The sequence below is a fragment of the Macaca fascicularis genome, chromosome 14 (genome assembly GCF_037993035.2).
Source record: "Macaca fascicularis isolate 582-1 chromosome 14, T2T-MFA8v1.1".
In the NCBI taxonomy this organism is placed as follows: Eukaryota; Metazoa; Chordata; class Mammalia; order Primates; family Cercopithecidae; genus Macaca; species Macaca fascicularis.
The window spans coordinates 72,767,983-72,794,830 of NC_088388.1; the positions used below are offsets into that span (position 1 = coordinate 72,767,983).

The 26,848-nt window shown below is 43.0% G+C and overlaps 1 protein-coding gene and 1 pseudogene across 32 annotated transcripts in view; one reads left to right on the forward strand and one right to left on the reverse strand.

The window, feature by feature from the left end:
* Positions 1 to 26,309, forward strand: part of PAAF1 (proteasomal ATPase associated factor 1) — a 53,690-nt gene extending 27,381 nt beyond the window's left edge. For 16 of the 32 annotated variants that reach the window (XM_074014695.1, XM_065528707.1, XM_074014705.1 and 13 more), the window contains 6 exons: positions 6,945 to 7,139; positions 12,486 to 12,577; positions 14,937 to 15,052; positions 17,202 to 17,284; positions 23,046 to 23,128; positions 25,849 to 26,309. In XM_074014695.1, coding sequence (XP_073870796.1) covers positions 6,945 to 7,139; positions 12,486 to 12,577; positions 14,937 to 15,052; positions 17,202 to 17,284; positions 23,046 to 23,128; positions 25,849 to 25,926 — 647 coding nt within the window. In that variant the 3' untranslated portion in view covers positions 25,927 to 26,309. Of the gene's footprint in view, positions 1 to 6,944; positions 7,140 to 12,485; positions 12,578 to 14,467; positions 14,648 to 14,936; positions 15,053 to 17,201; positions 17,285 to 23,045; positions 23,129 to 25,848 lie in introns of all 32 variants that reach the window. The other 16 variants (XM_074014693.1, XM_074014712.1, XM_074014694.1 and 13 more) reach the window with 6 other exon arrangements.
* On the reverse strand, positions 20,122 to 20,634 carry LOC102135583 (actin-related protein 2/3 complex subunit 3 pseudogene; annotated as a pseudogene).
* Positions 26,310 to 26,848: the final 539 nt, after the last annotated feature.

The window sequence follows — 26,848 nt, forward strand, 5'->3', positions numbered from 1 at the left end:
CCGTCTCTACTAAAAATACAAAAATTAGCCAGGTGTGGTGGCTGGCGCCTGTAATCCCAGCTACTCAGGGGTCTGACGTGGGAGAATCGCTTGAACTCAGGAGGCAGAGGTTGCAGTGAGCTGAGATCATGCCATTGCACTCCAGCGTGGCCAACGAGTGAAACTCTGTCTCAAAAAAAAAAAAAAAATTCTCTTGAGTTATGAGATTTTGAAGCATTTTATTATCCAGAGCCATGAGCCATATTAAAAAAACAGAAATGGCCGGGTGCGGTGTCTCACCCTGTAATCCCAGCACTTTGGGAGGCTGAGGTGGGCGGATCGCCTGAGGTCAGCAGTTCAAAACCAGCCTGGCAAACATGGGAAAACCCCATCTCTACAAAAAATACAAAAATTAGCCAGGTGTAGTGGTATGCGCCTGTAATCCCAGCTACTTGGAAAGCTGAGGCGGGAGAATCGCTTGAACCTGGGAGGCGGAGGTTGCATTGTGCCAAGATCGCACCACTTCACTCCAGCCTGGGCAACAGAGTGAGACTCCGTCTCAAAAAAAAAAAAAAGTATATATACATAAATTGGTGCCCCAATACTGTGTGTGTGTGTGTATTTAAATATATAACTAAAGGATTATTGTGTTCTTTACTTAATTAACAAGCAGAGGTAAGGTTTCTGTGTGTATGCTGAATTTTTCAAATGGAAAGGTAGACTAAAAGTAGTTTTGTGTTAGTAATATATGAGTTCAGGCCGGGCGCGGTGGCTCACGCCTGTAATCCCAGCACTTTGGGAGGCCGAGGCGGGCGGATCACAAGGTCAGGAGATCGAGACCACGGTGAAACCCCGTCTCTACTAAAAATGACAAAAAATTAGCCGGGCGCGGTTGTGGGCGCCTGTAGTCCCAGCTACTCGGGAGGCTGAGGCAGGAGAATGGCGTGAACCCGGGAGGCGGAGCTTGCAGTGAGCCGAGATCGCGCCACTGCACTCCAGCCTGGGCTGGGCGACAGAGCGAGACTCCGTCTCAAAAAAAAAAAAAAAAAAAAAAAAAAAAAAAAAGTAATATATGAGTTCAATAAGTAACTCTAAAATGCAGTTTAATCAGTTTGAAGTTAAATTGCCCAGGCCATTTAAGTAAGGTTGTGAAATTTGGAAATATACATTTATAATCCTAATTTTTTATAATAAGCATTTCATCTTTCATAATCAGTGAAATGTTGAGACCAAATTAAACTCCATTTTAGTTAACTAGTTGGCTTAGTTTTTTTTTCTCATAATGGTAGTGGAAATGCTTATATTTATAGAATAATTTTAAGAAACCAAGTTGCAGTTTCAGCAGTTGGGCCATTATTTTCCAAGTCTTAAATACTTTCTTAGAAATTGGCTATGCTGCCTCCAAGTAATAGGAGGTGCTTCAAGGCTTATTTTTTTTTTCAGAGATCTGAGTCATAGCCATTAATTTTCCCATATACACATGTATGTATATTGTTCTCTAGCAACATTAGAATAGCTTAATATGATAGAGAAACTAAATAATTTAAATAAACTTGTTAAGAATATACACCTGGGAATATGAAATTTGCTTTATTTCTTACAAATACTTATTTCAGGAATAGTTTCTTCTAATGTTATTCGTATTTCCAGACTTTGGCTGGGATGCTTTTATGTGATTCTGTTGAATCTTTTTTTTTTTTTTTTTTTTTTTTTTGAGACGGAGTCTTGCTCTGTGGCCCAGGCTGGAGTGCAGTGGCCGGATCTCAGCTCACTGCAAGCTCCGTCTCCCAGGTTTACGCCATTCTCCTGCCTCAGCCTCCCGTGTAGCTGGGACTACAGGCGCCCGCCACCTCGCCCGGCTAGTTTTTTTTTTGTATCTTTTAGTAGAGATGGGGTTTCACGTGTTAGCCAGGATGGTCTCGATCTCCTGACCTCGTGATCCGCCCGTCTCGGCCTCCCAAAGTGCTGGGATTACAGGCTTGAGCCACCGCGCCTGGCCAATGAATCTTTTCTTGAAGGCAAATGCTTCTGTGTTCTGGTTTATATGGTGAAGACTTGTATCTATTTGGTTTGATATCTAAAGCCTTTTCCAGCTGGGTACAGTGGTGCATGTCTGTAATCCCAGCTATTTGGGAGGCTAAGGTAGACAGATCTTTTGAGGCCAGGAGTTCAGGGCTGCAGTGTGATATAATTGTGCCTGTGAATAGCAATGACACTCTAGCCTGGGCAACATAGTGAGACCCCATCTCAACAAAACAAAACAAAAATAACAGTAAAACTTTTTGCAGCTTCTGGTAAGTCTTAGCTGTGGCTGCTTCTCTTAGAAAGGCATTCTTGAAATTGCTACTTTCTTTTTTTTTTTTTTTTTTTTGAGACAGAATCTCACTCTGTCACCCAGGCTGGTGTGCAGTGGCATGATCTCGGCTCAGTGCAACCTCTGCCTCCTGGGTTCAAGTGATTCTTCTGCCTCAGCTTCCCAAGTAGTTGGGACTACAGGTGCACACCACCATGCCCTGCTAATTTTTGTATTTTTAGAAGAAACTGGGTTTCACCATATTGGCAAGGCTGGTCTCGAACTCCTGACCTCGTGATTCTCCCTCATTGGCCTCCCAAAGTATTGCGATTACAGGCATGAGCCACCACGCCTAGCCAAAATTGCTACTTTCGTAGCTTCTTTCTAAAGTCATTCTTCATAGGTTCCCACTTCCCCAGGGTCCTATTTTCTTTATTCTTGTCATGTAAGTGTTAAGAGACCCACACCAGATGCTGTTATATTATGAGTGATATTTTACTAAAGAGAGGGTGATAATTTTTCACTCTGCTTTTATAGAAAAGGAAAACTATCTAGATTGCAACTCTTTGCTGAATATTACTTGAAATTTATACACAATTAATAATGTAGTCAGCTTTCTAGCCACAGCTATAGCATCTGTGCCTTGAATACATACTTTTCAGAATTGTTTTTTTCCAAAAGCATGTATCACTTCCGTGGAACTCAGTAGCATTTTGAAATAGCGGTTGGAACTTCCCGTAGAGACATAAAGAGATCTTTGATTGCTTAATAAGACCTGAAAGACCTTCCTTCTGATGATTCCTTAGGATTCTTAAAAGCTCTAAGATATTTTCTAATTAGATTTTTGCTGAATGTGTTATGGAGTTAAAATAGAAAGGTAGATTTTCCAAACTCAAAATACTTTGGTGACCAATTGCAAAATAAGAAACAAGATGGTAGCAAACCATATGGGCTCGATAGATCTGTTTTTGAGAGGAAGACTGAAAAATCTTTTCTCTAGTAGACTTTATCTAGTGGGTATATAGCTGTGATAATTACATTTACCTAACAACTGTTGTCAGCTGTATAAATTGAATTTCGTTTTCTTTTTTTTTTTTTTTTTTTTTTGAGACTCCCTCTGTTACCTAGGCTGGAGTGTAGTGGCGCCATCTCAGCTCACTTCAACCTCTGCCTCCCAGGTTCAAGTGATTCTTGTGCCTCAGCCTCCCAAGTAGCTGGAATTATAGGCATCTGCCACCACACCCTGCTAATTTTTGTATTTTAGTATAGACAGGGTTTCGCTATGTTGGTTAGGCTGGTCTTAAACTCCTGGCCTCGAGTGATCTGCCTGCCTCGGACTCCCAAAGTGCTGGGGTTACAGTCGTGAGCCACTGTACCTGGCCTGGATTTAGTTTTTATTTTAAACTGCATCTATTTGAAAAGTTACACTATAGTGATTAGGTCCCACCTGAGTTGCTTTTAATCATATTTTCCCACACAGACCCTAAATTGGCTACTTTTTAAAGCTGTGGCATTTTCCATAAACTCATCTTTTTCTAAACAAAGTGAAATTTCCAGTGAGAATTGAGAGACATGGTTAATCACATTGGATTGGCACTTGTACGTTACGCTGAGTTGCTGTAGAGTTTTTGTCAAGGTTTGTGTATCTGAAGTCATTTCATTTTAAGAGGAACGAAAGTATGCTAAAGACCACTAATTAGCTATGTGACCTTTGGTCAGGTACTCTTAATTTATTGGGCACCTATACTAAGCATCGTTAAATGAGTTTTAATAAAACAAATACTGGCCGGGCGCGGTGGCTCAAGCCTGTAATCCCAGCACTTTGGGAGGCCGAGACGGGCGGATCACGAGGCCAGGAGATCGAGAGACGATCCCGGCTAACACGGTGAAACCCCGTCTCTACTAAAAAATACAAAAAAACTAGCCGGGCGAGGTGGCGGGCGCCTGTAGTCCCAACTACTCGGGAGGCTGAGGCAGGAGAACAGCGTAAACCCGGGAGGCGGAGCTTGCAGTGAGCTGAGATCCGGCCACTGCACTCCAGCCTGGGTGACAGAGCAAGACTCCGTCTCAAAAAAAAAAAAACAAAACAAAAAAAAAAAAAAAAACAAACAAATACTAGCCCTGCCTGGATCACCATAAGGTTGCACTACCTCTCTACCCTATACAACTCTGTGTTTTTACACCTGTGCCATTGTATTGTAAGTCTTTTTTTTTTCCAGATATATTCTGTTTGTGTATTTTTTTCTCTTTTTTTTCCATTGTAAGTCTTTATGTCTATAATTAACTCTATTTTTTTGTGCTGTGTATTCCCGAAGCTAGGGACCAAATATTCATATTATAGATAATAAAGGGCTTCAAAAACTGTAAAACCGATAGACATTTTGGACATTATAACACTCGATCTTAATTCTATCATCTTTTTTGGCAGGCAATTCCCTGTTGAGGTGTGGTATGAGGGCTGGGTAGATAAGAATGTTCAGCCTCCTACTGGGCTCCCCTTACACTACCCTGGCAAAAGTGGAGCACTGACTTATACCGCCTCACATTGTAGACGGGGGAGGTGGAAGTTCAGCTTCCCCCTTGGTCCTGTGTCACCTTCTTGGTGAAAGTAGGACACAATTGCACCACCTGACTTGCATCACCTCATTGCCTCCTAGTGGCGTTACAAGCTTGGTTCCCTGCTGACTGACACCTGGGAAGGGGTTGTGGGCACCTCAGGGCACCTCTTTGTGCCTGTCAGTGCCAGACGGGGATGGAAGCTCACTGCTGGATCCTGATGACAATACCCTACTTAGCCTGGTCAGCCCCACTGGGTAGGGGAATGGGAGTGCTGCTGCCTGCTTCCATGGGAGCAGGGTAGACGATCACCTCCTGTTCAGCCCCACTGAAACCATGGGGGAGGGGGAGTAACAGTTTTTCTGTTGGTGTCTACTTGTATAGGGTGGATGTTGCCAAGAAGATTTCTATTTTGTGAGCTATGTCCTTCTCAGTCTTTGCGCTAGGGGCAACAGACTTTACTGGGAGTTTTGTTTTGTTTTGTTTTTTAACTCTGTTCCTGTTAGCAGTTTCGTGTTGGAGGCTTCTGCAACGTCCTGTCCAGGATATGTGGGAGGCAATAAAGAAATCCAGGAACTCATTGCTATGTTATTCTTTTTTTTTTTTTTTTTTTCTGAGACGGAGTCTCGCTCTGTCGCCCAGGCTGGAGTGCAGTGGCCGGATCTCAGCTCACTGCAAGCTCCGCCTCCCGGGTTTACTCCATTCTCCTGCCTCAGCCTCTGGAGTAGCTGGGACTACAGGCGCCCGCCACCTCGCCCGGCTAGTTTTTTTTTTGTATTTTTTAGTAGAGACAGGGTTTCACCGTGTTAGCCAGGATGGTCTCGATCTCCTGACCTTGTGATCCGCCCGTCTCGGCCTCCCAAAGTGCTGGGATTACAGGCTTGAGCCACCGCGCCCGGCTGCTATGTTATTCTTTAAATCCTGAGGTCCTTAGGTGGTCCACCACCTTCTTTCCGTCATTCCGAGTCTTCCTATGCTTGCTATGTCCACGACTTTTCAGTTGTAAATGGAAGGACCTAGGAGCAATGGGACTACTCTTTCTTGGCCAGAACCAGAAGTCATGTCCTTTTTTCAAATGGGGAGGCTAACCCTTTTAATCAATTATGACTGAAAGCAGCAGCAAGATATATGTAATTATATGTATATATAGTGGGGTCTTGCTCCACTGCCCAGGCTGGAGTACAGTGAAGCAATCATGGCTTACTGTCGCCTTGAACTCCAGGGCTCAAGCAATCCTCCCACCTCAGCCTCCTGAGTAGCTGGGACTACAGGCACAAGCCTCATGCCTGAATTAAATTTTTTGTATAGACAAAGTCATGCTGTGTTGCCCAGGCTGGTCTCGACCTCCTGAGCTCAAGAGATTCTTCTGCCTCATCCTCCCAAAGTGCTGGAATTACAGGTGTGTACCACTGTACCTGGCCAAGGCAGTGATTTTCAAACTGAATTCTCTTAGGTGTCTATTTTTTTTTTCTCCAAAGTTCTTGTTAAGGTGTCTACTTTATTTATTTATTATTTATTTATTTATTTGAGATGGAGTCTCCTCTGTCGAAGGCTGGAGTGCAGTGGTGTGACCTCAGCTCACTGCAACCTCCGCCTCCCAGGTTCAAGCGATTCTCCTGCCTCAGCCTCCTGATTAGCTGGGATTACAGGCATGTGCCACCACACCTGGCTATTTTATATTTTTAGTAGAGACGGGGTTTCATCATATTAGCCAGGCTGGTCTTGAACTCCTGAGCTCAGGCAATCCACCTGCCTCAGCCTCCCAAAGTGCTGGGATTACAGGCATGAGCCACCATACTCGACCTCTTAATTTTTATTTTTAAAAAAGGGTTTTGAAGATAAAATAAAAAACTTGAACATGATTGCTCTAGCACACTCCACTAAAAATTAAATCCAGAATTTGTTTTTCCATGCCTGTCTTTCACAGCTAAACTTTGATTTATTGGGGAGCTGGGACTCTATTTCTGTTTTTCGAGCACTTGAACATGGCCAGCATGTGGTACCTGTTCAGAACATGTTTGTGAAGGGATGGAGTCATTTATGCAGCTCCATCTTCTCTGCCCTTGTAGTTCCTTCACTCCATCCTCCATCTTAGGGAGTTTTTTTCTCTTGCTAGGTATCCTGGATACAGCCATCGTTGATCGGGGGAGGAATGTGGTATCTGGTTCTCGAGATGGGACAGCACGACTTTGGGATTGTGGGCGCTCAGCCTGCTTGGGAGTCCTTGCAGATTGTGGTTCTTCCATCAATGGAGTGGCGGTGGGTGCTGCTGACAACTCCATAAACCTTGGCTCCCCTGAGCAGATGCCCAGTAAGTTGATAATGATATGTAGGATTGTTTTTTTTCTTGGGCCCCCTTCAGTGATTGCCTTAGTTTCTCTATTTCTTCCTCATCCTTTTCTGCTCTGTACCTGGTATTTCTGTTTTCACCATACAATTAATATTTATTCTGTACCTACTATGTTTCTATTGCTTTGGAATCTACAAAGGAAGTATATGTCATAGCACTACATTTCAGTAAGTACAATCTAATTTAGCAGATGAGATTAATGCCTATAAAACAGGGGTGTCCAATCTTTTGGCATCCCTGGGCCACATTTGAAGAAGACTTACCTTGGGCCACACATAAAACACACTTAACATTGATGATAGCTGAGCTAAAAATAAATAAATAAATCTCATAATATTTTAAGGAAGTTTATGAATTTGTGTTGGGCCTCATTCAAAGCCTCCCTGGGCTGCAGGTTGGACAAGCTTGCTATAAAACATTTAGAGAACAGTAACATTTGGCTGAACTAATTAGTGATTCTTTTTATTTATAATATTCTTTTAGTGATAGAGTCCTGCTGTTTTGCCCAGGCTGGCCTTGAACTCCTGGGCTTAAGTGATCCTCCCACCACAGCCTCCCTAATAGCTGGGACTATAGGCATGTACCACCATGCCTGGCAAATTAGCGAGTCCTAATGCAAATATAATAGGTTTTCAGAGGGATGGAGTGTTCCCGGTTAGTATAGATAGGAAAGATGTCACAAAAGAAGTTGGCTTAAGCCTTTAAAGGGTAAGTTCAAGTTGAACAGACAGGAATGGTAAGGATAGGACAGTGGGAGCTAGGGCAAGGGGTAGGTGTAGGGGCAGTTTGCATTACAGCTTGGACATGAAACTGAGTGTTATATAAAAAGATACACTTGGCTGGGCTAGAAAGTTGAATTAAGAGGGGTAGTAGTAGGAAATGGGTTGAATAGCTGTGGTGAGAGGCTAATAAAGGTCCTAATAAGGCAACTTTCATTCTTATTTTCCCATAATAATAGTTGCATCTTTGTTCCATAGGACAATATTTTTTTTGAAATGGAGTCTTGCTCTGTCGCCCAGGCTGGAGTGCTGTGGCACAATCCCGGCTCACGGCAAGCTCTGGTTCCTGGGTTCACACCATTCTCCTGCCTTAGCCTCCCAAGAAGCTGGGACTACAGGCGCGCGCCACCACGCCTGGCTAATTTTTTGTATTTTTTAGTAGAGACGGGGTTTCACCATGTTAGCCAGCATGGGACAATTTTTTTTTTTCCTACCATTGTCTTAGCCCTTCACATTTAAAAAAATAGACCTTATTTTTTAGGGCCATTTTAGGTTCACAGCAAAATTTAGCAGAAAGTACAGGGGGCTGGGCGTGGTGGCTCACGCCTATAATCCCAGCACATTGGGAGGCCAAGGAGGGCGAATCACAAGATCAGGATTTTGAGACCAGTCTGGCCAACATAGTGAAACCCTGTCTCTACTAAAAATACAAAAATTTAGCCGGGTGTGGTGGTGTGTGTCTGTAATCCCAGCTACTCGGGAGGCTAAGGCAGGAGAATCGTGTGAACCTGGGAAGTTGAAGTTGCAGTGAGCTGAGATTGCACCAATGCACTCCAGCCTAGGTGACAGTGTGAGCCTCTGTTTCAAAAAAAAAAAGTACAGGGAGTTCTTATATACCTTTTGCCTTACCCACCCACACATAGCCCTCCTCACTATCAACGTCTCCCACCAGAGTGGTACATTTGTTGCGGCTGATGAACCTACATATGACACATTATTATCATCCAAAGTTCAGAGTTTAAGACTCATTCTTGGCGTTATACATCCTATAGGGTCTGACAAATGTACAGTGACATGTATTCACCATTGTAGTATCATACATAGTAGTTTCTTAGCCCTAATAATCCTCTGTACTCTGTTCAAGCAGTTCTTCTGCCTCTCAGCCTCTTGAGTAGCTAGGACTCTAGGCATGCACCGCTACACCTATCTAATTTTTTTTATTTTTTATTTTTGTAGCGACAAGGTCTCACTATGTTGCCCAGGCTGGTCTTGAACTCCTGGCCTCAAGCGATCCTCCCATCTTAGCCTCCCAAAGTGCTGGGATTACAAGTACGAGCCACTGCTGCTGGCCCTAAAGTAATTTAAATGAAAATATTGTTTCTCGTTTTCTGTACTTTTTCATTTCCCATTTATTCTTCAGCCCATTCTAGGATGGTTTATGCCCAAGTACTTGACTGAAATGGCTGTTGTTAAAGTCACCAGTGACCTTCCTTTTTTTTTTTTTTTTTTTTGAGATGGGGTCTTAGTCTTGCCCAGGCTGGAGTGCAGTGGTACGATCTCTTGGCTCACTGCAACCTCCACCTCCCAGGTTCAAGTGTTCAAGTGATTCTCGTGCCTCAGCCTCCCGAGTAGCTGGGATTATGGGTGCCCACCATCATGCCTGGCTAATTTGTGTATTTTTAGTAGAGACGAGGTTTCACCATGTTGGCCAGGCTGGTCTTGAACTTCTGGCCTCAAGTGATCCGCCCTCCTCAGCCTCCCAAACTGCTGGGCTTACAGGTGTGAGCTATGGGGCCCAGCCACCAGTGAGCTTTCTCTTGCCGAATCCATCTTATTTCTCTGTGCTTGTCTTTCTGAATTTAGTGGTATTTCACATAGTAAACCCTCTCCTTAGAGAACATTTTTTTCATGGCTTCTGTGATACCACACAACACTGGCTTTCTTCCTGTTTCATTGACTGCTACTTTTTAAAGTTCTCCTTTTATGAAACTCCTCTCTTCTACCTTTAAATACTAGAGGGCCCCACTATTAAGTTCTGGGCCCTCAACTGTAACTACAGTTTCTTCCTTTGTGATCTCATCTGTTCCATAGCTATCATTATTAAAACTGATAACGATTTCCAAAGTTCATGTAAAGCATAGACCTCTCACCTGAGTTTCAGACTCTATTTTGATGTCTAATAAATAAGTTGAACTTACCTTGTCTAACAAGGAGTGTTTGATCCCTCCCCACCCCAAACTGTTTTTTTCCATCTCAGAAATGGCACCACTATCTACCCATTTGCTCAAGCCTGAAGCCTGAGATTCACTCACAGTCTACCCCCTCTTTCCTCATATCCTGCATCAGCAACGTCTACCATCTCTAACTTCAAAGTGTTTCTAATTTTTCTATTTCTCCCTCTCCCTCCCCTTCTCTCCCTTCCTCCTGCCAACATCCTGGTCCAAACTATCATCACCTATTTCCTGTACTACTGCCTAGACTATTCTCCTATAAGCCATTCTTTTCAGAGCAATCATTGTGGTCATTTAAGAAAATCGTGCCGGGTGTGGTGGCTCACGCCTGTAATCCCAGCACTTTGGGAGGCCGAGGTGGGCAGATCACAGGGTCAGGAGATCGAGACCAACCTGGCTAACACAGTGAAACCCTGTCTCTACTAAAAATACAAAAAATTAGCCGGGGGTGGTGGTGGGCGCCAGTAGTCCCAGCTACTCGGGAGGCTGAGGCAGGAGAATGGCATGAACCTGGGAGGCGGAGGTTGCAGTGAGCCGAGATCACGCCATTGCACTCCAGCCTGGGTGACAGAGCGAGACTCCATCTCCAAAAAAAAAAGAAAAAGAAAATCATAAGTCATGTCATGCTCCTGCTTAGAACTCTCCAGTGGCCTCCCTTTGTACATGTTGAAATCCTAACCCCTTACATGGCTTACAACAAGCTTTTATACTTTCTGACCCCTGCACTTCTCTCCAGTCTCATGTCATACCATCCTCAGCCAGGCCCACTACATTTCAACTACAGGGCTTCAGTTTCTTCTTTCAGTACAGTGGACTCTCCCAGTCTCCGGACTTTGCCTTCTTTTTTTTTTTTTTTTAAATTGAGACAGTCTCCCTCTGTCACCCAGACTGGAATGCAGTGGCACATTCTTGGCTCACTGCAACCTCCACCTCCTGGGTTCAAGCAATTTTCCTGCCTCAGCCTCCCGAGTAGCTGGGATTACAGGCATGCACCACCACACCCAGCTATTTTTTGTATTTTTGGTAGAGATGGGGTTTTGCCATGTTGGCCAGGCTGGTCTTGAACTCCTTACCTCAAGTGATCACCCGCCTCGGGCTCCCAAAGTGCTGGGATTACAGGCGTGACCCACCGCACCTGGCCTGACTCTGCCTTCTTTTTCCCTTAGTCTGGAATATACTCCTGAAGCTCTTCACATAACTGGTTTCTGTTCACCTTTCAGATCTCACCGTTCAGTTGAAAAATTACTTCCACAGAGGCTTTTTAAAGTTAAAGTTTAGGCTGGACGTGGTGGCTCACACCTGTAAACCCAGCACTTTGGGAGGCTGAGGTGGGCGAATTGCTTGAGCCCAGGAGTTTGAGACTAGCCTGGGCAACATAGTGAGACCCCATCTCTATAAAAAAAATTTTTAAAAATAAATGAAGTTTACATTTAAAGTTACCCTCCCCACTTAGCCTCCCACCACCTATTCAATTCTGATCTTATTTTTCTATTTTATTTTCTTTTAGAACTCATCACTTTCTGAAAGTATCCTACTTGTTTATTTACCTATTCACTAGAATCCTTGAGAGTAAGGACCTTATCTGTTTGTTCATCACTGTTTCCTTAGCAGTTAGAATAGTGTGTGATGTCATCACATAGAAGATGAAGGTAAAAAAGAAAAAGAAAAAAAGAATAGTGCCTGATACATAGTAGGCCCTAAAGAAATATTTGGTGAGTGAATGAATACATTTCATTTTCTCCAGGCTGTAAGATCTTTGAGGTCAGAGACTATATTTTCCAGCATTGTATCCCTGCTCCTAGTGTGGTGTCTTCTCACGGTACAAACAACTTAGTATTTTAAAAGTTGGGTTTATTGCCAGCCATGGTGTGCACACCTATAGTCCCAGCTACTCAGGAGGCTGAGGCAGGAGGATTGCTCGCGCCCAGGGATTCAAGGCTGTGGGGTGCTATGTTTGTTCTTGTGAATGGCCCAGGCACTTCAGCCTGGACAACATACTAGACCCTGTCTCAAAAAAGAGTACACACACACACATTTTAAAAATACATTTGGATTTACTGAGGTATCTTTTACATATGGTAAAAGTCACCCTTTTCCTTGGCTACTGGATACCATTAAAAAACATTTTTAAAATGTAAAAATAAAGTCAGTCTTTTTAATTGTATAGTTCTGTGAGTTTTGTCAAATATATCCAGTTTATAAATAATACCACAGTGAGATACAGAACATAATAAATGTTTGCTTTGTAGTAAGTGAATCGCTAACAAAATCAGTAGTCAACCATCAGTATTGGTGCTGTGTGGGCACTGCCAGCTGATCAGCCTCACTGTTATTAACATAGTTCATTTGTCATGCAGGTGAACGGGAGGTTGGAACAGAAGCAAAAATGCTGCTGTTGGCCCGGGAAGATAAGAAACTTCAGTGCTTGGGACTACAGAGCAGGCAGCCGGCAAGTGGTTCCTATATGGCCTTTGAACTCTGAGGCAACCTGGGTCGTTCTGTTTCTTAGAAGGCTATTTTGGAAACATTTCTACTTGCTCCCTGTGTTCACTTTTGAGAAAGCTGCCTGAGTAAGAGGAAGTACAGCATAATGATTAAGAGTGTGGGATTTGGAATGAGGGCAACATTTAAATCCCTGTTTGTTTGTTTGTTTGTTTGTTTTTTGAGACAGAGTCTCACTCTGTCGCCCAGGCTGGAGTGCAGTGGTGCAATCTCGGTTCAGCTTACTGCAACCTCCGCCTCCTAGGTTCAGGTGATTCTCCTGCGTCAGCCTCCCGAGTAGCTGGGATTACAGGCCTACCACCATGCCTGGCTAATTTTTATATTTTCAGTAGAGACAGGGTTTCATCATGTTGGCCAGACTAGTCTCAAACTCCTGACCCATGTGATCTACCTTCCTTGACCTCACACCTTGGAGTACAGGTGTGAGCCACTGCACCCGGCCCTAAATCCCAGTTCTTGTGCAACACTTGCAGAGAATAAAAAAATAAAATAAATCTCAGTTCTTATGTTAATACTTAATGATTCCAGCATTGGACAAGTTACTTAACCTCTCTGCGCCTGCTTCCTCATCACTAAACTGGGCATAATAGGGTATATGATGAGGATTAAATGCTCTACTGTTTTGTGATCTTTGTTAAGTCATTTTCCTTCTCTGGGCCTTAGTGTGCTATATGTAAAATGATGAAGTTGTATAGATTTTCTTTCTTTATGAGTCCTGCTACCTCTTAGGTAATGTGAAGAAATTCTGAGTAAAGAACTCATGCGGCTGGGAACAATGGCTCATGCCTGTAATCCCAGCTTTCTGGGAGGCCCAGAAAGGGTAGATTGCTTGAGTCCAAGAGTTCAAGACTGGCCTGGGCAAAAAACCCATCTCTATTAATAATACAAAAAATTGGCTGGGCGTGGTGGCATGCACCTGTAATTCCAGCTACAGCTACTTGGGAGGCTGAGATGGGAAGATCACCTTAGCCTGGAAGGTCGAGGCTTCAGTGAGCCAAGATTGTGCCACTGTACTCCAGTCTGGGGAACCAGAGTGAGACCCTGTCTCAAAAAAAAAAAAAAAAAAAAAGGCCGGGCGCGGTGGCTCAAGCCTGTAATCCCAGCACTTTGGGAGGCCGAGACGGGTGGATCACGAGGTCAGGAGATCGAGACCATCCTGGATAACACGGTGAAACCCCGTCTCTACTAAGAAATACAAAAAACTAGCCGGGCGAGGTGGCGGGCGCCTGTAGTCCCAGCTACTCGGGAGGCTGAGGCCGGAGAATGGCGTGAACCCGGGAGGCGGAGCTTGCAGTGAGCTGAGATCCGGCCACTGCACTCCAGCCTGGGCTACAGAGCGAGACTCCGTCTCAAAAAAAAAAAAAAAAAAAAAAAAAAAAAAAGACTCATGTATTCAGGACTCTTGATCAATTAATGAACAGACCATTAGTTGGAGTTTCTTCCTACATCTGAATTTTTGCTGGGAAGATTATGCTGTTAACTAAATTCTCTCTTCCCAGAGATTAGATTTTTAAAATTTCCTTCTAGCTCCTGTAATTGTCATCCAGACAACTTTAATGATTTGGTTTGGCCACAGCGTTTGCTGTTTTCATTTCATCTTATTACTTCATTGTGCTAGTGATATTTCCATTTTCAAAGTTTGTTTCAGGAACATTACCATTTTTGCTAATATCGCCTTTGTACTTGAGTTTTCACACTGGCTTTTACTTCCAGAGGGAAATCAGGTTTTTTTGTTTATTTTGTTTTTTGCCTTTTCTTTTTAGAATGTTTGGGGAAGACATAATCAGTTTGAGCTAACAGTAAGAAGTAAATGAAAATCTAATACTTTCTTTTTCAGATTCATGGGGAGAACTGTGATTCTTTACATCGCTACTTTATTTAAGCCTGTTTATTTTCCTACAAAATACCCTCCCTCAAAAGGTTGAAGTGACATGGAACAAAACTTACATGTGGGAATTGCAAGTGTTTCTCAAATAGAAGGTTGTCATGAAAAAGGGGAAAAGAAGGAATTTTGTTGGTGAGGATACTGTGAGATAGTGTGTTGAGTGGTAATAGTTGGAAAACTGCCACCTCAGAGTATATTACATAAACTGTTCAAGTCCTTAACCAGCCTCAGGTTCCTGAAATCCTGGGATTATTTCCTTCTCAGTTTTTGGTGAATGTGTAATTTACCATTTGAGAATAATTAAAGGGGGAAGGAAGAAAATATCTCAAAATATAGTGAAATTTTTCCTTTTTTGGTGCCTGTTTATTCTTGGAAACAAATTAATCTCTAAACAGCATTTTTGCCTCCTACTTGTTCCCAGGTGTTCCTCTTTATTGGCTCAGATGCTTTCAACTGCTGTACTTTTCTCTCTGGCTTCTTGCTATTGGCTGGGACTCAAGATGGAAACATTTATCAGCTGGATGTGAGGAGTCCAGGGTGAGTCACTATTCATTTACATGATGCAGGTCTTCTACAGAGTGGAAATTTTTATTGGCTTTAACGTTGATTTAGCCTAGCATATAGATGACTATTGAATCAAGGGTATATTTTTCCGTTTACAAAGGTTTTCTGGTCTGAATTTTCTGATTGTTCTTATTATTCCTGGACTCATATTAAAATATATGATTCATACTATTATGATTGTCTGACTAATGATTGCTGTGAAAATTAAGGTTAAATATAAACTAACATTTCATTTAAATTGATTGTCTAGAACTTTTAACCTTAAAGAGCTCAGTAATTTTCTCTTACATTAGACCCTGGCTACCCTAAGATTGAAAGATTGAATTATTTTTATTTATTTATTTATTTTTTGAGATGGATTCTCACTCTGTCCTCCAGGCTGGAGTACAGTGGTGCTATCTCGGCTTATTGTAACCTCTGCCTCCCGGGTTCAAGCAATTCTCCTGCCTTAGCCTCCTGAGTAGCTGGGATTACAGGCGTGTGCCACCACACCAAGCTAATTTTTGTATATTTAATAGAGACAGGGTTTCACCAGGTTGGTCAGGCTGGTCTCAAACTCCTGACCTCATTATCTGCCCGCCTCAGCCTCCCAAAGTGCTGGGATTACAGGCATGAGCCACTGTACCCAGCCCTAAAAGATTATTTTTAGTTTAAGGAACCCAGCTCTGTTAGTTATGTAGTTTTGATCATGACCTTTCTAAACAGGCTTTTCCTTGGTCTTAAAGATACCTAAAGAGAATCACACAATCTCTCTGTTGCAGGATTTAATAATTTCTACAATTCTGTCCCTTCTTCCTTTGATTTCCTTCCTTTTTTCAACTGATATTTATTGAAAATAGCTTCTGTGGGCATCAGGCTTGGTTCAAGGCACTGAAAAACAGAAATAAAAGGTACAGACTCTGGGCTGGGTGTGGTGGCTCACTCCTGTAACCCCAGCACTTCGGAAGGTCAAGGTGAGTGGATCACCTGAGGTCAGGAGTTCGAGACCAGCCTGGCCAACATGGCGAAACCCCGTTTCTACTGAAAATACAAAAATTAGTTGGGCATGGTGGCGCGTACCTATTATCCCAGCTGCTAGCGTAGCTGAGGCAGGAGGATCACTTGAACCTGGGAAGTGGAGGTTTCAGTGAGCTGAGATCGTGCCACTGAACTCCAGCCTGGGCAACAGAGCGAGACTCTATCTCAAAAACAAAAACAAAAAACAAAAAAACAGACTCTGCCTTTGAGACACCTGGAGTCTAATGATAAAGATGGACAAGTAAAAGACTGTTGTGCAGTGTGATCGCTTGTCTGACAGGGCTAGCCACAGAAATTTAAGGAAGCACCAGAAAGGAGAGGGAAGGAGGTAAGACTGCTTCTCCAAAGCACTGAGAAACATTGGATCTTGCTGAGTAGGAAGTTGCCAAGTAAAGAAGGAGGAAAAGAGCTGGGCTCGGTAGAATCCCATATATACAATCCTATATATGAAGGCATGTGAAAGGGGTTGTTTTCGGGAGTCTATGACAGGTATGTTCCCTGCATATGAGGGCAGTGGTGAGAAGTGATGCCAGCAGGAAAACAGGAGCTGCTTTGACCTTACCTGCCATTCTAAGTTTATTCCAAGAGCAGGGAAGAAATTACAGTAGATGGTGACTAGCTTATACCTTTTCTTCCATCATTTCAGTTACTTAATTTTTTTCTTTTTTTTTTTTTTTGCCTCCACAGAGATAGGGAATCTCTGATCACTATTATAAAATCACCCTTACATATATATTAAATTGATTCTCACTCAGCTTTCTCTTTCTCTTTAGAGTCTTGACAATTTTAATATTTTACAACAAATCTTAATTCTTTCGTTAAGTGAAAAGGTTAACATACTGCTAATATTGTTATCTTCAACCCATGTCATACCTGCCTTAAAAACTCAGGATTTGGGTGGTGAATTAGTTCATGTTTAGAGACATGGATGGTTTTAAATGAATTACCTTAATCTGCCAGTTAAGGTTCTTGCCAGGAAAGAAACCATAGAAATGTTTAATCTTTCTCCACATTTTATCCTGTTTGCTCTTATGTGATTAGTGAATATGGTCAAGTATTGCTTTTGAAGAAAGAAAGTAAAATTTCCCTTTTCTTTGAATCCTAGGGCTCCGGTACAAGTCATCCACAGATCAGGAGCACCAGTTCTATCCCTGCTAAGTTTCAGAGATGGATTCATTGCTAGCCAAGGTGGGTCCATGAGCCAATTGAGAGAGATGCTTCTTTGTAGTTCAGTTAATTAAACATAGTTTTAAGTGTATAATCTCTGGCTGGGTTGGGGCATGGTCCCCCATGATTCTTTGGCATATTGTACCTATCAATAGTTTTTATCACTCTGTGTTGTGATTGTCTGCGTCCCCCTCCAGTTCAAGCTCCTTGAGGGTGGTGACTGTGCCTTATTCATTGTGTTATTCCCAGAATTTAGCTCAATGCCCACCACTCTTGTGCCCTAAGGGAGCTCACAATAAGGCAGACAGACATGTGAACATATGATTGCAGTCCAGTTTGATAAGGACTACATTAGAAGACTGCATGAGGAAATGGAGAATAGCTAATTCTAGAGGCAGGAGTGCTGTCAGCAAGGTCTTTGTGAACTAGGTGACATGTAAACCGATGAAGATTTCACCCACTGGAGATGTAAAGATGGACACTGAAAGCTGAAGCTTTTGTGTATGCAAAGTCATAGATGAGGCAAGGGGGGCAAAAGAAGAAGGGCACTAGCATTTCCGGAGAGCCTGCTATGTAGTAGGTACTGTGTTTGATGCTTTACATACATATTCTAGGTAAAGCGAGTACCTTGGTGTAGCCAGGACAAACTCTTTGGAATGGAGTTCAGGAATGATGTTGGGGAAATGCCTGGAACAAAGTGTACATTAAGGGACACTGGATCCTTGTAGGAATGATGCAGGTGAGGAGGACTGGACTATACAGCCTGGAGGGACTACCTACCTACCTTGAGCATTTCAGTATATCAGTTAGGATGTTTTGGGCTGTTATTTACAGAACACTCTGCTGAACATGGTTTAAACAGTTAGGAAAGTGTACTGCTTCACTTAACAAGAAGTCCAGAGTCCATTTCAGATTATATTAATTTAGTGATTTGAAAATAAAAGTCAACCAAGGAGACTAAAGAAACTTGACAGCTAAGTCAGTGGTATTCTAGACTGGATCCAGGATGTTAAGGAAAGACTGGTGGAAAAAAAAAAAGTATGTGTTTAGGTAATAGCAGTGTACCAATATTGACCTCTTAGTTTTGACAAATGTAAGGTGATAACATTTGGGAAAACCTGAAACTGATTAAGGGCATATGGGAACTTTCTGTATTATCTTTAACTAACTTTTCTGTAAACCTAAAGTCACTCCAAAATATAATATTTTTATAAAACTTTTTTTTTTTTTTTAAATTTAAAAAACAAATGGGCTGGGCACAGTGGCTTATGCCTATAATCCCAGCATTTTGGGAGGCTGAGGTGGAAGGATCACTTGAGCCCAGGAGTTTGAGACCAGTCCGGGCAACATAGAAGACCCTGTCTCTACAAAAAATAAAAATTAGTCAGGCATGGTGGTTCATTTCTGTGGTCCCAGCTACTCAGGAAGCTGAGGTAGGAGGATCGCTTGAGTCTAGGAGGTGGAGGCTGCAGTGAGCCATGATTGTGCCACTGCATTTCACCCTGGGTGACAAAGCGAGACTCTGTCTCAAAAATAATTTTTTTAATTAAAAAAATATTAAAAAGATAGTGATTGGGCATGGTGGCTCATGCCTGTAATCTCAGCACTTTGGAAAGCTGAAGCGGGTGGATCCCTTGAGGTCAGGAATTTGAGACCACCCTGGCCAGCATGATGAAACCCTGTCTCTACTAAAAACACAAAATTACTGGGCATGGTGGCACACGTCCGTAGTCCCAGCTACTCAGGAGGCTGAGGCATTAAATTGCTTGAACCTGGGAGGCGGAGGATGCACTGAGCTGAGATCATGCCACTGCACTCCTGCCTGGGTGACAGAGTGAGACTCTGTCTAAAAAAAAAAAAAATAAAAAAAAAAAAAAAATAAGGTTGGGCGCAGTGACTCACACCTGTAATCCCAGCACTTAGGGAGGCCAAGGTGGATAGATCACCTGAGGCCTCGATATTTCTCACCTCTTCTCTCCTACCTGCAGGCCATTTTCCTGATTGTTATCCCAGCACTTTGGGAGATCGAGGAGGGTAGATCACCTGAGGTCAGGAGTTTAAGACCAGCCTGGCCAACATGGCGAAATGCCATCTCTGCTAAAAATACAAATATTAGCCGGGCATGGTGGTGTGCACCTGTAATCCCTGGTGAAACTCCCTCTCAAAAAAAAAAAAAAAAATCTCTGTTTCAAGGTGATGTGTGGGTTATATGAGGAGTAGGAGGTGGAGAAGAGCTGACTCGTACTCTACTTTTGGTACTTTTTTTTTTTTTTGGAATGTTAGAAATTTCTTTTTCTTTTTTTTTTTTTTGAGACAGGGTCTTGCTCTGTCATCCAGGCTAGAGTGCAGTGGCAGCATCTCAGCTAACTGCAAGCTCCATTCCCGAGTTCATGCCATTCTCCTGCCTCAGCCTCCTGAGTAGCTGGGACTACAGGTGCCCGCCACCACACCTGGCTAGTTTTTTGTATTTTTAGTAGAGATAGGGTTTCACCGTATTAGCCTGGATGGTCTCGATCTCCTGACCTCATGATCCGCCCGCCCTGGCCTCCCAAAGTGCTGGGATTACAGGTGTGAGCCACCGCGCCTGGCCTGAAATTTCTTTATTATTACTTATGCTTACTAAGCACCAGCTTAATACTGCAGAAAATTTCAAATCACTGTTGATAACCCACTTTCTTTTCTCCCACCCGAATTCTTGATCAAAAGTTTTTCAAGTAAAGACATGCTCTTCTCTCTTGTGTATAAAACGTTGTGAAATAAAGGCAAAGTATTGTGTATATCTTGCTGGAAAATGCTGCTTAGGGCTCTGGAGATGGTGGCTGCCCCTGCTCCTTTCACTGTCCAGGTCTTGAAAGACTCTAGTTCATGAACTGTCTCTTCACAGAGCAAGTCCACCACTTGCTGCGTTTATCATTCTGAGGGTTGAAAACTTTCTTACAAAGTCTCAGTCCAGTCTCTTGCCTTAGCTGTTGTAAATAGGCCTTTATCACTTCATCTTCCTGTTTGTTTGCAGGTTTGGGATAAATTGCATTAAGTGGAAAACCGGGCTCTCCAGGAACAGGAAAGTTAGTGATTCCCAGTGTATACATTTCTTTCTCACCCTGGCTTTTGGAATTGCACTTTTGGAGTTCCTTTAGACACTCAGAAACGTAGAGAGAGATATATATCAAGGTCCTATCAGCTTCATTATTAACTTCATAGTTTTTGAAGAAGACATTGGCCTTGAAGTAATAGATGGCTTCATCCACAGTATCAATATCTTTTGTCTCTCTTGGGGCAGGTCCTTTGAATTGACTTCTGATAGGTAACAGTGCCATGTTTCCAATGAGTTCGGTGTCAGAATCCATGAGAGAAGAGTGGTAAGCTGGCATCTTGGTGGCTCCTGGGTTTCAACCCAGAGGAGCAGATTTTTTGTACTTTTCTACTTTTCTGCTGGGAAGAAGGCAAGGCATAACTTCCAGTACTGATATCTAAAGGCAAAGGGAGTAAGATTATAGCTCTGTTTTCAGAGGACAAAACTAAGACCAGTAAGAGAAAGTTATCAGAAACCACATTCCAGTTAATTATAAAGGAAAAGCTTTCTTTTCCTTAAGAAAGAAGCTGCCCTTAAGGTAGTGAGCACCCCTAACTCTGGCGATGGGCAAGTGTAGGCTGTTTGGCCGCTCTGCCATGTGCTGTAGAGGGAGTTCTGTACTGGTTTAGAAGTTGGATATAGATGATCTTTGAGGTCCTTTGGAACTCTTTGATTATTAGTGAGGAGATTTAAATTGCCAGATGAAACAAAATAAAAAACTTTTTTGATGGAAATTGCCAAACATATCTAAAAGTAGAGAAAATAGCACAGTGAACCTGCTATACCCATTGTCCAACGTAAGCTATTATCAATATATGGCTAATCTTGTTTTACCCATTCCCTTGCATTCCTCATTTCATATATTTTGAAATATATCATGAGCATCTTATTTCACCTGTCAGCATTTCTATATGTCTCTCTCAAAGATAAGGATTCATTGTTGGAGAAGATGATTTTTAATAATAATGCAAGAAAGGGTAAGGTACTACCTTGTATATGCTGCTGCTTGGAATATAGATTAACAGATAAATTTGGAAAACAGTTTTTCAGATTTCCAAAAAGTTTGAAAAGGTTAATTAATATCTGCTGATTCTTTTCCAGGTCTTTATATATACAAAGTCAGAAAAAACTGTATGCATAAAGACATTCATTTATGCACATGCTGTCAACCATGAAAAATAGGCACAAAAAATAGATAAAAATATTAACAGTAATTGCCTTTGAATGGTAGATTGGGGTGATTTTTCTACCCCTGCTTTGTTTATTTTTAAAGTTTTGTTCAATGAGCATGTACTACTTCTATTTATTTATGTATTTATGTATTTATTTTGAGACAGAGTCTCATTCTGTTGCTTAGGTTGGAGTGCAGTGGCACCATCTTGGCTCACTGCAACCTCTGCTTCCTGGGTTCAAGCAATTCTCCTGCCTCAGCCTCCTGAGTATCTGGGATTACAGGCGTGGACCACCACGCTCAGCTAATTTTTTTTGTATTTTTACTACTTTTATATTAACAAAAAGAAATCACCTCATTAAGCAGTTTATAGATCACCCCAAGTTTCATTTGTCCGTGCTCTTTTAAGAATCAGATATACTTTTACTTTCTTAGTGTTAACTGTCCTCTTTCTCCTAGTGTATACAGTCAAATTTACAGATTGAGGTATAATCTGGGAACATTTTAATAGGGAATATCGCCGGGCGCGGTGGCTCAAGCCTGTAATCCCAGCACTTTGGGAGGCCGAGACGGGCGGATCACGAGGTCAGGAGATCGAGACCATCCTGGCTAACACGGTGAAACCCTGTCTCTACTAAAAAATACAAAAAAAAACTAGCCGGGCGAGGTGGCGGGCGCCTGTAGTCCCAGCTACTCAGGAGGCTGAGGCAGGAGAATGGCATAAACCCGGGAGGCGGAGCTTGCAGTGAGCTGAGATCGGGTCACTGCACTCCAGCCTGGGCGGCAGAGCAAGACTCCGTCTCAAAAAAAAAAAAAAAAAAAAAAAAAAAATTAGGAATATCTACACAAATATTTCTTTAAAAAATGTTAAGGACATTTTTTTAGACATTCCCTATTAAAAATAATCTAGGATAAGTTTATAAATACACACACTCACACACACACACCTGTGGTTGCTTGCTCTGTGCCTTTGGCTGGCATTGCTAATCAAAGACATCCCTTCTTCCCACAGAACTCGCACTTGCTCTTCAAATCCACCCCAGCTCAGCATTCTAGGCAGCCACTATGGGTTATCATAATTGGCCCACATAGGCCGGGCATGGTGGCTCACGCTTGTAATCCCAGCACCTTGGGAAGCTGAGGCGGGTGGATGGATCACCTGAGGTCGGGAGTTTGAGACAAGCCTGGCCAACATGGTGAAACCCCATCTCTACTAAAAATACAAAAATTACCCAGGTGTGGTGGCGGTCACCTGTAATCCCAGCGCTTGGGAGGCTGAGGCAGGAGAATTGCTTGAACCCAGGAGGTGGAGGTTGCAGTGAGCTGAGATCGCGGCATAGTACTCCAGCCTGGACAACAAGAACGAAACTCTGTCTGAAAAAAAAAGATGGCCCACATAATAAGATCTATTTGCCATTCTGGGTCTTTGGACCATCTTCTTTACACTAGTGATCTACAGAAGCAAATAAAAATAGTGAGTGTTTAAACTCTGGATAGAGTTTTCTCTTAGTTATATCAATTTTCTTTCTGCCTTTCAGGTGATGGAAGCTGTTTTATTGTCCAGCAAGACTTAGACTATGTCACTGAGCTCACTGGGGCTGACTGTGACCCTGTGTACAAGGTACAGGCCTGAGACAACACTAGACCTGGGTGATTCTCATGGGAGATCTAGGGCTTTTATGAGACTGAATCCAGATACTTTGTGGTCATTAGGGATGATAAAATAGTGCTTATTGTATAGGCAGTGTGGTAGGATGGGAAGAAATTAAGAGCTTAAGTCAGAGGTGACGTCTGGGCCAGGCATGGTGGCTCATGCCTGTAATTCCAGCACTTTGGGAGGCCGAGACAGGTGGATCACTTGAGGTCAGGAGTTCAAGACCAGCCTGGCCAGCATGGTGAAACCCGTCTCTACTAAAAATACAAAAAAATTAGCTGGGCGTGGTGGTATACGCCTGTAGTTCTAGCTACTTGGGAGGCTGAGGCAGGAGAATCACTTGAACCTGGGAGGTGGAGGCTGCAGTGAGCCCCGAGATCGCACCACTCCACTCCAGCCTGTGCAACAGAGTGAGACTCTATCTCTAAAAAAAAAAAAAAAAAAAAAAAGTGACTTCTGGCTGACAGCTGTACCCTCAGCACTTCTGGAGGCTGAAGCAGGTGGATCACTTGAGCCCAGGAGTTCGAAACCAGCCTGGGCAATAAGATGAGACCCCCCATCTCTACAAAAAATACAGAAAAATTAGCTGGGCATGGTGGCGCACATGCCTGTAGTCCCAGCTACTCATTTGGGAGGCCAAGACGGGACGATTGCTTGGGCCTGGGAAGTTGAGGCTGCCATGAGCTGTGATCGTGTCACTGCACTCCAGCCTGGGCGAAGAGTGAGACCCTGTCTCAGAAAAAAAAAAAAAAGTTCATCGCTTACTGGCTCTAGAAACTTAAAAACTTACTTTACCTCACTAGTCTGTCAATTCATCTGTAAAATGAAGATAGTAATATGAAAACTCCTTGTAAATACATTCTATAAATATTATTATTATTATTATTAAGACTTCTGGACTGATTTTCTCATTTGATTAGAATAGAAAGAGAAAAATAAAAGGGGAAATATTTATTGACCAGACACTGTGCTGAACGTTTTATATACATTATCTCATGTAATCTTTGTTACCATTTGTTGAGGTGTAGGTATTATTATTCCTATTTTTTCCTATAATTTAAAAAAAGTTGTACAGTTAATATCTGTAAAAGTTCAAACAATACAGAATGATACAGATTTAAAAGTCTCCTTTACGACCTTTTTGGTTCCCTTCCTCTTTTCCAGAAGTAACTAGCGTTAACAGTTTGGCACATATTTTTCAAGACTATTTTCAGAGAATTTGTACACTTACATCTTTATGTATTGATGTGAATAATATACTTTTATCTTCAGTTTGTACATAATTGAGACTATTCTCTATATAGTGCCCTGTGACTTTTATTTAAATTACCGTCTTAGAGCTGTTTCCAGGTAAATGCATATAGATCTATTTCTTTTTTCTTTTTTTTTTTTTTTTGAGATGGAGTTTCGCTCTTGTTACCTAGCCTGGAGTGCAGTGGCACAATCTCAGCCCACTGCAACCTCTGCCTCCCAGGTTCAAGCGATTCTCCTGCTTCAGCCTCCCAAGTAGCTGGGATTACAGGCATGCGCCACCACGCCTGGCTAATTTTGTATTTTTAGTAGAGACAGGGTTTTTCCATGTTGGTCAGGCTGGTCTCGAACTCCCGACTGAGGCCTGCCTTGGCCTCCCAAAGTGCTGGGATTACAGGCGTGAGCCACTGTGCCTGGCCATCCATTTCATTTTTTAAAATTCTTGTGTAGTGTTCCAGCCGGGTGCAGTGACTTACGCCTGTAATCCCAGCACTTTGGGAGGCCGAGGCGGGTGGATCATGAGGTCAGGAGATTGAGACCATCTTGGCTAACACGGTGAAACCCCATCTCTACTAAAAATACAAAAAATTAGCCAGGCGTGGTGGCAGGTGCCTGTAGTCCCACCTACTCTGGAGGCTGAGGCAGGAAAATGGCGTGAACCCGGGAGGCGGAACTTGCAATGAGCCAAGATGGTGCCACTGCACTCCAGCCTGGGTGACAGAGCCAAGATTCTGTCTCAAAAAACAAAAAACAAACAAAATTCTTGTATAGTGTTCCATATTTTGAATCAACATATTTCCATTGTACAAATGAGGCAACTGGGGCCCGGGGGGTTGAGAAAGTTGCCCTAGGTCATGCAGCTAGTTGGTAGTAAAGCTGAGATTAAGTTAACTCCAGAATTCATGCTGTTTTCCTTGAAGAGTTGATGAAATCCTCCTCAGAAAAAAAGACACATATTCAGTACTTTTTTGTATTCAATTTTATAAGGTTCAAGAGTAGCCAAGCTCATCTATGAACCATCTCCTCCCCAGAGGCAGATCTCGGCTCACTGCAAGCTCTGCCTCCCGGGTTCACGCCATTCTCCTGCCTCAGCCTCCTGAGTAGCTGGGACTACGGGCGCCCGCCACCTCGCCCGGCTAGTTTTTTGTATTTTTTAGTAGAGATGGGGTTTCACCGTGTCAGCCAGGATGGTCTCGATCTCCTGACCTCGTGATCCGCCCGTCTCGGCCTCCCAAAGTGCTGGGATTACAGGCTTGAGCCACCGCGCCCGGCCGAGCCAGCAATTTTTGTAAGCACATAATCATGGATGTAATTCTGTTGCCTTCATAAAGCCTTCTCAGACTCCCTGGGACTAGTGTCTGTCAATCATAAGCCTCCATCTTTTTGAAATGGAAGAATCCCAGGCTTCCTTTTAACTGTGAATTCTTGTGTTCTAGGTAGCCACATGGGAGAAGCAGATCTACACATGCTGTCGAGATGGTCTTGTACGACGCTACCAGCTTTCTGACCTCTGACTTCTTGGAAAGAGCAATCCTGGTTAGTGAAAAGGTTTGACCCTGATCAACAATGAGCAGAAACATCATCAGACCTTCCCAAGGACCATGGCCCTTAGTGTCTTGGGCACCCCTTGGAAATCACAGAAAGTCAGCTGTACTGGCTATATGGAACTCTCATGCCAAGACCTACTTTGAACTGAATAGGAAGGTCACTGGGCCCACTGCATTTGTCCCAACTTCTCCTTGTATAAACGTACCCCAGCAACACAGGGCAAGGATATAGATGCTTTTAGCTTGTTCTTAAACCAGTTGTGTTAAATGTTTACAAGGATCTCAGTACTAAAACTTGTTTTCTGGAGGAAATAAAGAAAATATGTTTGGAGGTGCCTGAATATGAAAAACTTTGTTAAAAACTCTTACTCCAGCAAAAAGTCGGTTAGGATGATGGAATTCCTTCCTCAGCACTCCCTGTTGCCTGACCATAGAGAAGGCCTGCTTGGCAGTAGCAACAAATGTCCTGTAAGAGATTCTTATGCCGGGCGCGGTGGCTCAAGCCTGTAATCCCAGCACTTTGGGAGGCCGAGACGGGCGGATCACGAGGTCAGGAGATCGAGACCATCCTGGCTAACACGGTGAAACCCCGTCTCTACTAAAAATACAAGAAAATTAGCCGGGCGAGGTAGCGGGCGCCTGTAGTCCCAGCTACTCGGGAGGCTGAGGCAGGAGAATGGCGTGAACCCGGGGGGGCGGAGCTTGCAGTGAGCCGAGATCGCGCCACTGCACTCCAGCCTGGGGCACAGAGCAAGACTCCGTCTGAAAAAAAAAAAAAAAAAAAAAAAGAGATTCTTATGCAGGTGGTAACCAACTGTCCCAGTTTGGTTGGAACTAAGGGGTTTGCTGTGACTTGAAACTTGCAGTGCCAAAAGTGGGGCAGTCTCAA